Source organism: Rhinoraja longicauda, chromosome 20 (genome assembly GCF_053455715.1).
Source record: "Rhinoraja longicauda isolate Sanriku21f chromosome 20, sRhiLon1.1, whole genome shotgun sequence".
Classification (NCBI taxonomy): Eukaryota; Metazoa; Chordata; class Chondrichthyes; order Rajiformes; family Arhynchobatidae; genus Rhinoraja; species Rhinoraja longicauda.
In genome coordinates, this window is record NC_135972.1 from 22266585 (window position 1) to 22282095 (window position 15511).

The following is a 15511-nucleotide window of genomic DNA, read 5'->3' on the forward strand; positions in this document are numbered from 1 at the left end:
TAAGGGGAGAAGGCAGGAACGGGGTACTGATTGAGAATGATCAGCCATGATCACATTGAATGGCGGTGCTGGCTCGAAGGGCCGAATGGCCTCCTCCTGCACCTATTGTCTATTATCTAAGAATCTTTTATATCTACGACTGAGAGTTGTGGCTTTGGTTTAACACCCTCATCTGAAAGAGGATTGCACCTCCTGGTTTCTGGAATTTCAGGGAATGGTCCTGAGCTACCATCTACCACACGGGAGACCCTTGGACTATCTTTGATCTGACTTTATCTTGCACTTTATCTTGCCCATTATCCATTGTCTGTACACTGTGGATGGCTGAATTGTATTAGTGTATAGACTTTCCACTGACTGGATAGCACATAACAAAAATCTTTTCACTGTACCTTGGTATACATGCCAATAAACTAATCTAAACTAAAGAAAAAACTGAACTAAATTAAAACGGTACTTTTTGACATTGCTCATGCTGAATTCGCAGTTACACATCAAACTTAAATACAGCGCATTATTTACTATCGGGTACTAATCGAGGGTTCAGCGAATACAATCAAACAAGACATCTGCGTTTTTTTTTCATAAACCCGCTCTGAAAAACTATTTTTATGCACTTTAGCAAATGAAAAGGGCTTACATTTTGCTTGCAGCTCAGCATTTTCAGTCCTCCTTTGTTCCAACTCCTTCTCCTTTGCTTCCAGTTCATTGGAAATATATTCATGCTAGAGAACGATGCAAAATTAAATCCATTTAGTTGCCAGGAAATCAATTGTGTCTCGAGTTTGCCGAAATATATTTGTCACCTCTCGCTACGCGTGCTTTTATTTATACGGCATCTCAGCCACTAAAATTGCTCAGCCCAAGAAAAAGAGCCAGATAAACGAGGCACAGGAGGAATGTGGGAAAGGCTGTTGCAACAGTAAATGTAAACTTTTAGCATAAGATTTTGTGTATTAAACATCAATTGACTTTAATTATTTTCATCCACCAAACCTCTTCAAAGGGTTGACACATAGTGCTGGAGTAACTCAGTGGGTCAGGCAGCATCTCTGGAGTAAAAGGATGGGCGACGTTTCTGGTTGGGACCCTTCTTCAGCACGATCTTGGCCCGCAACATCACTCTGCCTGACCTGCAGAGTTACTCCAGCACTTTGTGTCTATCTTTGGTGTAAACCAGCATCTGCAGTTCTTTATTTCTTCAAATGGTTTCTTTGTTGAAGGATCCAGTGGTTTCCTGGGCTAGTTCAGATCCCTTGCGGTTTCACTCTTAGAACCCATTCACTTCTTCCGCCCCGTTGTGCTAATCATTTCGTCCCAATTGCCTTCCCCTACTCGCACCCAGGTATCTGCCCTCTCAGGCTATCCGATCAGCTAGCGCAATCCAAGACCATGGTCTATTCTGCACGGAATTTCCATGATCCAAAAATGAATTACAAAAGGAATTAATGCACAATTCAGAGATTTACTGCAATTGATTGTCAGATCTAATCTCAACACAATTGAATTCTAGTAGGCTAAAGCCTGCAACAGGATTTCACATCACCTGAGCTGGCGGCACTCAAGCGTACACTCAAGCAGGTCGACTGTGAAATACAATTGCTCGGCGCCTGCTTTGTGATAGATCTGTAACAATCATTTACTTCCCCTCCTGTTCCCAGGTTGCATTTAAGGTTCCAATGTGAAAGTATATTTTTGATAGGAAAAATAAGGAGGGACTTGCTAAGAACACAGGCAAAGGATACCCCAGGTGGAGCAGCGGTAGAGTTACTGCCTCACAGCTCCATGAGACCCGAGTTCTATCCTGACTCCGGATGCTGCCTGTACAGTTTGTACGTTTTCCCTGTCTCTGAGTGGATTTTCTCAAGGGTGCTCTAGCTTACTCCCACACTCCAAAGACAAGCACTCTTGTGGGTTGGGTAGGAACGAACTGCAGATGCTGTTTTAAATCGAAGGTAGACACAAACGGCTGGAGTAACTCAGTGGGACAGGTAGCATCTCTGGAGAGAATGAATGGGTGATGTTTCGGGTCGAGACTCTTCTTCAGACTGATGTCAGGGGAGTGGGCGGTACAGAGGTAAAATGTTGTTGGAGACAGTAAGACTGGTAGGAGAACTGGGAAGTGGAGGGGATGGAGAGAGAGGGAAGGAGAGAGAAGAAAAGTGAGGGTTACTTGAAGTTTTTAGTAAAGATAAGGTAGTGGGGCTTTAGTAAAAATGAGGTAGTGATATCCCTTGCTTTCCCTCTCTCTCCATCCCCTGCCACGTCCCAGTTCTCCTACCAGTCTTACTGTCTCCAACTACATTTTATCTCCGTACATCAGTCTGCAGAAGGGTCTCGACCCGAAAGGTCACCCATTCCTTCTCTTCAGAGATGCTGCATGTCCTGCTGAGTTAATAGACAATAGACAATAGACAATAGGTGCAGGAGTAGGCCATTCAGCCCTTCGAGCCAGCACCGCCATTCAATGCGATCATGGCTGATCACTCTCAATCAGTACCCCGTTCCTGCCTTCTCCCCATACCCCCTCACACCGCTATCCTTAAGAGCTCTATCCAGCTCTCTCTTGAAAGCATCCAACGAACTGGCCTCCACTGCCTTCTGAGGCAGAGAATTCCACACCTTCACTGACTGAAAAAGTTCTTCCTCATCTCCGTTCTAAATGGCCTACCCCTTATTCTCAAACTGTGGCCCCTTGTTCTGGACTCCCCCAACATTGGGAACATGTTATCTGCCTCTAATGTGTCCAATCCCCTAATTATCTTATATGTTTCAATAAGATCCCCCCTCATCCTTCTAAATTCCAGTGTATACAAGCCCAATCGCTCCAGCCTTTCAACATACGACAGTCCCGCCATTCCGGGAATTAACCTAGTGAACCTACGCTGCACGCCCTCCATAGCAAGAATATCCTTCCTCAAATTTGGAGACCAAAACTGCACACAGTACTCCAGGTGCGGTCTCACCAGGGCCCGGTACAACTGTAGAAGGACCTCTTTGCTCCTATACTCAACTCCTCTTGTTACGAAGGCCAACATTCCATTGGCTTTCTTCACTGCCTGCTGAACCTGCATGCTTCCTTTCATTGACTGATGCACTAGGACACCCAGATCTCGTTGAACTCCCCCTCCTCCTAACTTGACACCATTCAGATAATAATCTGCCTTTCTATTCTTACTTCCAAAGTGAATAACCTCACACTTATCTACATTAAACTGCATCTGCCATGTATCCGCCCACTCACACAACCTGTCCAAGTCACCCTGCAGCCTTATTGCATCTTCCTCACAATTCACACTACCCCCCAACTTAGTATCATCTGCAAATTTGCTAATGGTACTTTTAATCCCTTCGTCTAAGTCATTAATGTATATCGTGAATAGCTGGGGTCCCAGCACCGAACCTTGCGGTACCCCACTGGTCACTGCCTGCCATTCCGAAAGGGACCCATTTATCCCCACTCTTTGCTTTCTGTCTGTCAACCAATTTTCTATCCATGTCAGTACCCTACCCCCAATACCATGTGCCCTAATTTTGCCCACTAATCTCCTATGTGGGACCTTGTCGAAGGCTTTCTGAAAGTCGAGGTACACCACATCCACTGACTCTCCCTTGTCCCTTCCCAGCAGTTTGTGTCTACCCTCAGTATTGTAGGTTAATTGGCTTCTGTAAAATTGTAAATTATCCCTAGTGTGTAGGATAATGCTAGTGTACAGGGTGATCATTGGTCAGCACGGACTCGGTGGGCCAAAGGGCCTTTTTTCCACGCTGTATCTCTAAAGTCCAAAGTCTAAAGTAAAGTCTAAAACTTTGGTCACGCAGTTTATAACCAAAAAAAGACACAAAGTGCCGGAGCAATTCACTACTGGCGCTCCATTATCATCCGCGTATTTAAAATAGGAGCTGTCCCTATCGCTCGTTCCAATGGCATAGAGTCAGAAAGCCCCCAGTAGCAATACCGTACGATACAACATTCAAACAGCTTCCCGCGTTCCTAATCTTGTTCGTCTCGTAGTACCTGAATCATTTGTTTGTTGAGTTTAGCAAGCTCAAATTCTGCATCCTGGTATTTTCCTTCCTTGTTCATGGAATCTTTGCGTAACTGACGATTCTAGAGATGCATTAATTCATTTAGAATACAGGTCAATTCCCAGAAAAACATTGCAACATTAGCTCATCACATTTTTAATGACAGATCCCGCTCCTTTGTGAGGACTCCTATGTATCTGGACTGAAGTTTGCTTTGAGCGTACACTCAAGCAGGTAGACTGTGAAATACAATTGCTCGGCGCCTGCTTTGTGCTAGATCTGTAACAATCATTTACTTCCCCTCCCGTTCCCAGGTTGCATTTAAAGTTCCAATGTGAAAGTATATTTTTGATAGGAAAAATAAGGAGGGACTTGCTAAGAACACAGGCAAAGGATACCCCAGGGCCAGTCTTATCCCTGTCACTCCCTCTTCTCCCCTCTCCCATCAGGCAAGAGGTTCAGAAGTGTGCAAACTCACACCTCCAGATTCGGGGACAGTTTCTTCCCAGCTGTTAACAGGCAACAGAACCATCCTCTCACCAACTAGAGAGCGGTCCTGATCTCCTTTCTACCTCATTGGATACATTTGAAATATCTTTAATTGGACTTTACTGGTCTTATTCTTGCACTAAACGTTATTCCCTTCATCCTGTATCTGCATACTGCGGCTGGCTTGATTATAATCATGTATAGCCTTTTTGCTGATTGCATAGCGCATAACAAAAGATTTTCACTGTATCTTGGTTCACGTGACAATAATAATAAACTAAACAAGGTGTAGTTATAGATTGTTATTACTTTAAGTGTATAAGTGTATAGATTGTTATTACTTTCTAAGTGATCCCATATACAGAGACATGTTGGTCAGCCAACAGCTGTAATTATAAATCATACGAAAAGGATAACATATCCCTCAGCAAAAATAGGATAGAGGTATTGACAATGTTGCATTCTGCTTTACAAGAAAAATACCAGTTTATATTTATGAACTAGATGGAACTTTCCTTTGGAAATTAGAAGGTTAAAGTCTAAAAGGTGGATTGTCAGGATGGCACAGACCATAAGCATAAACATTGACTGCATGTTCTGTTTTAAGCTATACATTGGTTGTATTTCTTGGCTCTAGTTAGATAAAGAGTCAGAGTTACACGGCAGGGAAACAGGCCCTTTAGCCTTACTCATCCATGCCAACCAAGGTGCCTTCCCGAGTTAATCCCAGTAGCCTGCATTTGGCCCCTACCTCTCCAAACTTTTCCTATCCATGAACCTATCCAAACGTATAGAGCTTCTTCCAAATAAGGAAAGATTTTTCAAAGTAAAATTGTCAAGGCATCCATTACAGAAAGAACAATTAGGCAGAAAAAGGGGAAGACCATCTTTGTGATGCATAAACCAAGTCAAGTTTGAGGAAGTTATTGACGGGTAAATTTTCTCCCAATTTGTTTGCACATATTTAACAAGGAATAATTTAATAAAGAGCACAACTCCTTTCAAAGACATATCTAAGCTGTAAAATTATATTGTGGTATTCTATCATTGAGCGTACACATTGGTAATATTAAGCAAATTGTACAGCATTAGCTGGATTTGCAACCTTTGACAAGAAGTAGAAATAATCCAACCTGAGATTTAAGACTCGATAATTCTATCCTTAACTGCTCTATGAGATCATCTAATGGATCGGTGCTTTTCTTTAGGTCCTCGGCTGCCTCAGTGGAACTGATTGCCTGCACTGACTGAGCACTCCCAAGCGTGGGGGCATCTGCTTCCACAAGTGGCTTTGTTGCACTATTTGCTGGCGGCTCTGGTAACTTTGCCAAAATGTCCTCTGATGACCGAGACCTGGCAGGTCCTTCCTGTTCATACTGATAAGCCTGTGACTCCTCAATAGAATCTTCCTTTACAAACTGTTCGGCCACTTTTGGCAAGGAGAAAGACTGTCTTCTCTCCTGGGAAGATATAAAACGTTCCCATCGTAACGACTCTCTTTGAGAATTCCTTGACTTCCTCTGCAGACCGTCTGACTGCACTGAAGACTTCCGAAGTATAACTGAAATCTGGTTGGACATTTGTTTCAAAGCCTCGGCCCTGTCATCAAATTCACTTTTGGCCTGTGTAAAATAGAGCAGGTTCAATTCTAAATTTATTATATAATTAGTCACGTTAAAAATACTGTAAGTTGGAAATAGATAAGACTATTCGAGGAACAGGAAAAATTGCTACAAAATTGAATTAAGGTCATAAGTGATAAGAGCAGAATGAGGCCATTCGGCATGTCGTCTACACCATTCAATCATGGCTGATCTATCTCTCCCTTCTAACCGCATTCTCCTGCCTTCTCCCCATAACCCCTGACACCCATACTAATCAAAAATCTATCTATCTCTGCCTTAAAAATATCCATTGGCGGCCTCCACAGCCTTCTGTGGCAAAGAATTCCACAGATTCACCACCCTCTGACTAAAGAAATTCCTCCTCATCTCCTTTCTAAAGAAACGTTCTTTAATTCTGAGACTATGACTTTAATTCTAAGGAAACATCCTCTCCACATCCACTCTATCCAATCCTTTAATTATTCGGTACGTTTCAATTAGGTCCCCCGTAATTCTTCTAAACTCTACATGCCCATTGCCTTCAAATGCTCATCAATTATCCGATTATTTAGGCTTAGCTCTGCATATCTATTTTTCTTGCATCATTCAGGAATAAGATTCTGAGAAAATCTTTCTAATTAAGCAAGCCAAATATTGGAGGCTGGCTCATTTTAGAAATATCAGCTCAACTGGTCCCAATTATGCTGGCTGGTCATAATGTCTTCACAAATGGTGAGGTCACTCTGTTACATTGTATGAGAAACAAATATCTTTGAAATAATTTTCTCATGTGAGCATATTGTTAGTTTTAATCATGTGTCTGAACACTTGCTACGATTGACTTCCATCTCTGACTTTCCTTTCTTATTGCCTACTGATGCAACAAAATTTCCATTGCCTTGAGGGAACAGGCTGGTGATTTGATCTCATTCCTTCACCATCCAACGAGAGAGCAGAACGATTTCCATTCAATGACAATTCGATTTTACTTCAAACTCCTGGACGAAGCACCCAAGGTAGTGGTGCTTCAAAACAGTACTTTATAATCATAGGGCAGCACAACGGCACAACTGATACAGCTGCTGTCTCACAGTGCCACACACCTGGTTACGATCCTGACTTTGGGCGCTGTCTGAGTAGAGTTTGTATGTTCTTCCTGTGACCAGATGTTCCGGTTTCCTCCCACATCACAAGATGTGGGGGTTTGTAGGTAAATTAGCCTCTGTAAATAGCCTTTAGTGTGTAGGAAGCAGATGAGAAAGTGGAATAACATAGAACTAGAGTGAACTGTGAACTCGCTGGGGGCCTGTTTCCACGCTGTGTCTTTCAATCAATCAATAAGTTTCCATGCTGTGTCTTTCAATTGATCAATCAATCAATCAATCAACAGAGGATGTACTTCCTGCGACAGCGGAGCAAACATGATCTGCCACAGACAATGATGGTCCAATTCTATACTGCCATCGTAGAGTCTGTCCTCACCTTCTCCATCATGGTCTGGTTTGGCTCAGCCACCAAGCACAACATCTGGAGGCTGCAACGAATCGTTCCGATCAGCTGAGAAGGTTGTTAGCTGCAACCTTTCCCCCATTGATGAACTGTACACAGCAAGGGCCAGGAAGCGAGCGGGCAAGATCATCTCTGACCCCTCTCACCCTGGCCACAAACTCTTTGAAGTACTTCCCTCTGGAAGGCGACTCCAGACTGTCAAAGCCGCCACAGCCAGACATAAACACAGCTTTTTTTTCCGCGAGTAGTAGCTCTACTCAATAACCAAAGGTCTGTAGTCTCTTTTTGCTCTGATTTATTTCACTCACATGTTTAAACTGTAATGTTGTATTCTTAATGTTTTTATGTTTTATGCTTTATTCTTAATTGTTTACTGTATGTTCATGTTGTTACTTGCGAGCGGAGCACCAAGGCACATTCCTTGTATGTGTACATACTTAGCCAATAAACTTATTTATTCATTCATTCATTCATTCATAAGGGCTGTGGCTATCACTGGAGATTGACTGAATTGCCTGGGGAAATTGGAGAGAGATTTTTGATTTTTCTCTTTTCCAAAACTAACCTGAGATTTTCATCTCTTTCTTTGTCTCTCTCAGGAAATTACGTGGTTAGGAACTATGGCAAGTGTAAAAAAAATGATGGAACCAAAGATACAACTTGAATCCCACCAGGGCTGTCCGGGAGCTTAACCAGTGAGGTAAAGTCTGAAATTAAAAATCTAGTACTGATGATGATGAAAACTATATTATTGAATAGTTGTGAAGATTTGAATGCTTTAGTAATGTCCTTCAGAGAAGGAAATCATTCACTTTACCAGTTTTGGTTATATGTGACTTCACAGACCCACGCAGGAATGTGGTTATCTTTACATGCCCACTGAAATGGGTGAGCAAGTTCATAGAGTTATACAGTATAGAAACAGGCCATTTGGCCCAACTTTTCCCTGCCGACCAACATGTCCCATCTACACTAGTTCCACCTGCCTGCGTTTGGCCCATATCAATCTAAACCCGTCTGAAGAAGGGTCTCGACCCGAAAAGTCACCCTTTCCTTCTCTCCAGAGATGCTGCCTGTCCCACTGAGTTACTCCAGTTTTTTGTGTCTATCTACATGTTCAAATGTTTTTTTTTAAGTTTTGATGGTACCTGCCTCAACAACCTCCTCCAGCAGTTTGTTCCATATACCCACCATCTTTTGTGTAACAAATTACCCCTCAGGTTCCTATTAAATCTTTCTCCCTTCACCTTAAATCTATGTCCTCTGGTTGTTGATTCCCCTACTCCGGGTTGAAAGCTCTATGCATTTACCCTATCTATTCTTCTCGTGATCTTATATCCCTCTATATTAAAATAAAATTAATTAGAATTAAAATACCAACATAATGTATTACCTTGCTCTTTAAATCCGGGGCGGATTTACTTAACAGTTCTGTTGCTTTGCATGATTCCTCCTCATCGGTCAGTCGATTCAGCAATCCCAAATCATCTGAAAAATGTATATTACGATTTTATTTAACAGTTTTTACAGTAACATTGCATGAGCTGATGGGTTGATTTGCGATAGGACACGGTCAGGTGGAGTGCAACAACCTACCGTAAAGCAAGCTGAAGAGCAGATGAAACAAACTTCTCACAAGAGCAGGATTATTTCTCAATAAAACTGCAGTGTGGGGCACACAGTCCCACATTAATTTTATGTACAAAGTCAATCTTAGTCATTTACAAACATAATTGACAGGGGAATTACCAAATCATTCTCCTTTTGGCCTGGATAGAGTGGATGTGGAGAGGTGGGAGTCCAGAACAAGGGGCCACAGTTTAAGAATAAGGGGTAGGCCATTTAGAACGGAGATGAGGAAGAACTTTTCAGTCAGAGAGTGGTGAAGGTGTGGAATTCTCTGCCTCAGAAGGCAGTGGAGGCCAGTTCGTTGGATGCTTTCAAGAGAGAGCTGGATAGAGCTCTTAAGGATAGCGGAGTGAGGGGGTATGGGGAGAAGGCAGGAACGGGGTACTGATTGAGAGTGATCAGCCATGATCGCATTGAATGGCGGTGCTGGCTTGAAGGGCTGAATGGCCTACTCCTGCACCTATTGTCTATTGTCTATTGTCTATTGTTGTTTCCACTTGTGGAAGAGTCTGGGACCAGAGGGCACAGCCTCAGAATAAAAGGACGTACCTTTAGAAAGGAGATGAGGAGGAATTTCTTTAGTCAGAGGGTGGTGAATCTGTGGAATTTATTGCCACAGATGTCTGTGGAGGCCAAGTCAATGGATATTTTTAACGTGGAAATTGACAGATTCTTGATTAGTTAGGGCATCGGGGGTTATGGGGAGAAGGCAGGAGAATGGGGTTAAGAAGGAATGATAGATCAGCCATGATTGAATCGCGGAGTAGACTTGATGGGCCGAATCCATGAGTTCTCCCCATAACCTCTGACACCCTTACTAATCAAGAATCTGTCAATCTTCACCTTAAAAACATCCAGTGACTTGGCCACCATAGCCATCTGTCAATTTAGTTTTAATTTGAGAGATACGGTGTGGAAACAGGCCCTTCCGCCCACCGAGTTCGCGCCAAACAGCGATCCCCGCACATTTTACCATCTCTTCAGTTTCAAGCTCACTATAATATTCTTGCAGACATTTAGGATGTATTGTATACATGCATATTAGTTACGCTTCATAATATATACAAAATGACAGGTACTTGATTCTTTCTCTAGCTGCAGTTTAAAATCTTCGATCATTTGAGCATTGACTTGGCCTCCTGTGCCGTCTGTGGCAATGAAGTCCAATTCCAATTCCATTTACTTTTTCTTAATTTGAAATTGACCGCTTGAGACTGATTCTGCTTTCCGTTTAGACAATGACTCTCCAATGAGTAAAGAAGTTGGTAATGTACCATTTAGAAACTAAAACAAGCCTCACCTTCAAAACCTGTCTGCTTGCCTCTGTCACGAGCCATCTGGCGAATCTGCCTCTTCAACACGAGTCTTTCTTCCTCAAAGCGTTCAATCTGAAATTGGGAGTGTTATAAAGTTTAGTTTATTTTAGAGATAGAGCGGAAACAGGACCTTTGGCCCACTAGTGTCCATGCCAACCAGTGATCACCCCTTACAATAGCACTATCCTACTCACTAGTGACAATTTACAATCTTAACCAAAGCCAATTAACGTACAAATCTGTACATCTTTGGAGTGGAGGAAGAAACCGGAGCACCCTTAGTCTGGATCGAACCCGGGTCTCTGGCTCTGTGAGGCAGCAACTCTATCACTGTGCCACTGTTTCGCCTTTTGGGAGGAAACCGGAGCATCCAGGGAGATCCTATGCGGTTGAAGGGGGAACATACAGATAGAACCCTTAGTCAGCATCAAACCCAGGTCTACGGCGCTATAAGGAAGCAACTCTACCTCTGTGCCGCCTCAAAGGTTTGGACTTATAAATGAAATCAATATGTTGAAACCAACGAACAAAAGGCAGGCTAGAATAAGGTAACCAACCTCTTTCAGCAAGATCTGGTTCTCGGCTTGAAACCCCTGGCGTTTTATGGTCTTCCTCTCCTTAAACTCAGACAAGTCAATCAATTCCTTTGCATCAAGGCCTAAAAGCAAATTATTTTCCGTTAGAATGGAGAAACTCAAAACTTTCATACCAATGTTCTTCAACAACAGAATCCATTTTGAGAAATATTCTTCGCTGTTTTAATTAGATCAAGTGACAATGTTAAATTTGTGGCATTGAATATTTAATGCATTCTACTTTTAGCGTAAACCATTGCAAAACATGCCTCAAACCTTTTTTTTGCCCACTTTACTTACCTAAATAATATCTGAAGAATTGGGGGGAAAAAACCCACAAAACTTGATCTCCGTGACATTAATCGTGGTCCTGGATACGACATAGCTGTTGCAGAGATTGGTGATCACAAGCCAAGTATGTTAATACTAGAATGTGTTTACTTGGAGTGCACTTTGGAGCAGCACTGTAGCGTAGCTGGTAGAGCCGCTGCCTCACAATGCCAAAGACCCGGGTTCCACCCTGATCTCGGGTGCAGCCTGTGTGGAGTTTGCACAGTTTCCCAGTGAATGTGTGGGTTTCCTCCGTGTTCCCCAGTTTCCTCCAACATCCTGTCGACATGCGGGTTTGAGGGTTATTTGGCAGCTACAAATTGTCCCCAGTATGTTGGGAGTGGATGCGAAAGTGGGATTTAACATAGAACTTAGTGGTTTAAAGCGGTATTCTCCCTGTGACCACATGGGCTTCCTCTGGGTGCTCCGATCTCCTCCCACATCCTAAAGATGTGCCGGTTTGTTGGTTAATTAGCCCTCTATAAATTACCCCGAGTGTGTAGGGAGTCGATGAGAAAGTGGGTTAACATAGAACTAGATTGAATGGGTGATTGGCGGTCGGCATAGACTCGGTAGGCCGAAGGGCCTGTTTCCAAGCTGTATCTTTCAATAAACTGGTTTCAAAGGAATTTTCAAAACTGATTTTAAATCATGATCACTTATCGTGATAAGTATGTGTTTGTGTACAGGAAATGCAGCAATTATAATGAAAGCAGATGTTTCTATTAAGTTATAAATTCTCACTGCTATTGAATTGTGTTGATGTGTTCAGATGGCAGTTTTTTGCTACGATAGGAAAGGTTAAGAGAGATATGGTTTAAATGCAGACAAGAGGGACTAGCGTAGATGGGCATCTTGGCCAGCATTGAAAAGTTGGGCCATTTTCCTGACGTGTATTCGTATAACTCGGTATGAGCATTATCAGGTGTTACATGGGAATTATTTGTTAAATGACTACTATTTCCTTTTCACATTCAATACACTAGCGGCAATTTATAACGCCAAATAATCTAAAACCCACACGTCTTTGGGATGTTGGAGAAAATTGGGCAAGAGGGAGGAAACCCACACATTCACAAGGAAACTGTGCAAACTCCACACACACTGCACCCAAGATCAGGTTCGAACCCGGGTCTTTGGCGTTGTGAGGTAGCAGCTCTACTAGTTGGGCTACAGTGCCCATCCGAAGTTCACTGTGTTGGCAATTCCAAGCAAACGTTCCTTGCGTCTTTGCAAATCAGGCGCCCAAGATAATTAGTAGTGCACCGACAATTTCCAGGTAGTAATAGAGCAAAAGTAAAGGGGGATGCTCAACCCCAACGCTCACCCCCACCAAAATGGATACATACCCAGCCGTTCCCGCAAGCTTTCGTTTTCATCCAAAAGATCATTTATCTTCAATTCAAGATAATTGATGTCTTTCGTCATTTCTTCAATCTGACGATCTCGAACTTTGATACTGTTTTTGCATTCTTTAATCTCCGCTACAGCATTTTCCAATCCATATATACCCTAATACAGGATTAGAGTTGTCAGTGTAACAATTCTCTCACCCATTTCCCTCCCAGCTCAGTCTGGAAATTCAGAACAGGTGAATTTGCCCAATGTATAGACATTAACTGAAACGCTGTATATTACACAGAACAGTACAGTACTGGAACAGGCCCTATGAGCCACAATGTTTGTGCCAAAGTAGATGCAAGTTAAACTACTCTCTTCTGCCTGCACGTGATCCATGTCTCTCCAATCTAAAAACCTCTTAAACATCACTTTCATATCAGCCTCCACCACCACCACTCCTGGCAGCATGTTCCAGGCACCCACCACTCTGTGTAAAAAAAACAACTTGCCCCGCATGTCTCCATTAAACTGTTCCCCTCTCACTTTAAATCTACACCCTCTAGACTTTGACATATCTACCCTGGGAAAAATATTCTGACTGCATATCCTATTTTTAATATTTTAACCATGAAATTAAAACAAAATGTTTTGGCTAATTATGAAGACTTACAGATTCATATGCCCTCAGACGAACCAGCATTTCCCCCAGTTCCTTGTCTTTGGCGTTGGCATCTTTCTCTGCAAGCTCTGCAATTCGATTTGCCTCAAGAGTAGTTCGTTCTGATGCCTTTAGCCTTTCCTGGAGTGCCCCGATTCTGGATTGATGATTAAGTACTGGAAAATCTTGAAGAAACCACAAATGTATTACATTTCCAAAATGCTGCAAGCTCACTAGGATATATATATATATATATATATATATATATATATATATACACACACACTGACTCACTAACAGATACTCACTAACATTTAACACTCAACTAAAATTCCACAGTCAATGGACCCTTGATTGTAATTTTTCCTATACCCTCCACCATTTCCTCAATTTCTCAAAGGCTCCTTGTAACAATCCAATTTGCGATGCCTTTCGTCCTAGCTCCTCTTTTAACCTCCGATTATCATGTCTCCAATCTTGTTTTTAACAAGTCAGTGATTCATACGTTCATAAATTACAGGAGCAGAATTAGGCTATTTAGTCCACTAAGTCTACTCTGTCATTCAATCATGGCTGATCTATCTTTCCCTCTCAACTACATTCTCCTGCCTTCTCCCCATAACACCCATACAAATCAAGAATCTTTGAATCTCTGCTCTAAAAATATCTATTGGATCTTATTGAAACATATAAGATAATTAGGGGATTGGACACATTAGAGGCAGGAAACATGTTCCCAATGTTGGGGGAGTCCAGAACAAGGGGCCACAGTTTAAGAATAAGGGGTAGGCCATTTAGAACGGAGATGAGGAAGAACTTTTTCAGTCAGAGAGTGGTGAAGGTGTGGAATTCTCTGCCTCAGAAGGCAGTGGAGGCCAGTTCATTGGATGCTTTCAAGAGAGAACTGGATAGAGCTCTTAAGGATAGCGGAGTGAGGGGGTATGGGGAGAAGGCAGGAACGGGGTACTGATTGAGAGTGATCAGCCATGATCGCATTGAATGGCGGTGCTGGCTCGAAGGGCTGAATGGCCTACTCCTGCACCTATTGTCTATTGTCTACTGACTTGGTCTCCACAGCCATCTGTCGATTTATCGTCTTTTCAGTTTCAAGCTCAACATAATAATCTTAGACATTTTGGATGTATTGTATACATGTATATTAGTTACTTTATTCACAAAATGCTGGAGTAACTCAGCAGGTCAGGCAGCATCTCGGGAGAGAAGGAATGGGTGACTTTTCGGGTCGAGACCCTTCTTCAGTCTGAAGAAGGGTCTCGACCCGAAACGTCACCCATTCCTTCTCTCCCGAGATGCTGTCTGACCTGCTGAGTTACTCCAGCATTTTGTGAATAAATCGATTTGTACCAGCATCTGCAGTTATTTTCTTATATATTAGTTACTTGCTTCATAAGATATACAAAATGACAGGTACTTGATTCTTTCTCTAGCTGCAATTTTAAATCGTCGATGATTTGAGCATTGGTATTCATTTCACTGGTGTATTGTTCTATTTGCTCCAAGAGAATCGTAATGCGGTTGTCTCGTTCTTGCAGAGCCTGGAAGGAAACATTTGTATTCACTTAAAAAGGGATTTTAAAAATAAATAAATAAAGGCCGTCCCATTACGAATGGGTTCCGTTTTTACAGAGATCCACTAGTTGATTTTATTAAATTAGAAAATAGGCAACAATCACTCATTACAGTCACCATACTTCCAGGGTATTGTAATGAAAAATCTATTGAAAACTGATTTTTAGGGTCAGATTTCATGCAGACTGTATCTTCTATAAGGTAATACCTTTCATGAAGCGCGAGAGGATTATTACAATCAGAAAAATAACTTTTTTTTAGTGTATTTTATTTACACAAAATAGGGATCAGGTAGGTATTGGGTAAACGAACTGAGTCTTTTGCTTAGAATGGGGGAATCGAGAACCAGAGGACATAAGTTTAAGGTGAGGGGGGGAAAGATTTAATGGGAATCTGAAGAGCAACTTTTTCTTTACACAAAGGGTGGTGGGTATATGGAAC

The 15511-nt window shown here is 42.2% G+C and overlaps 1 protein-coding gene across 4 annotated transcripts in view; it reads right to left on the minus strand.

The window, feature by feature from the left end:
- Positions 1 to 15511, minus strand: part of cep290 (centrosomal protein 290) — an 86407-nt gene that overhangs the window by 56933 nt on the left and 13963 nt on the right. For all 4 annotated transcript variants that reach the window (XM_078417195.1, XM_078417194.1, XM_078417193.1 and 1 more), the window contains exons 12-19: positions 14913 to 15036; positions 13493 to 13665; positions 12831 to 12993; positions 11134 to 11234; positions 10561 to 10648; positions 9025 to 9119; positions 4019 to 4111; positions 641 to 725 (exon numbers count right to left, since the gene is read on the minus strand). In XM_078417195.1, coding sequence (XP_078273321.1) covers positions 641 to 725; positions 4019 to 4111; positions 9025 to 9119; positions 10561 to 10648; positions 11134 to 11234; positions 12831 to 12993; positions 13493 to 13665; positions 14913 to 15036 — 922 coding nt within the window. The remainder of the gene's footprint in view (positions 1 to 640; positions 726 to 4018; positions 4112 to 9024; positions 9120 to 10560; positions 10649 to 11133; positions 11235 to 12830; positions 12994 to 13492; positions 13666 to 14912; positions 15037 to 15511) is intronic.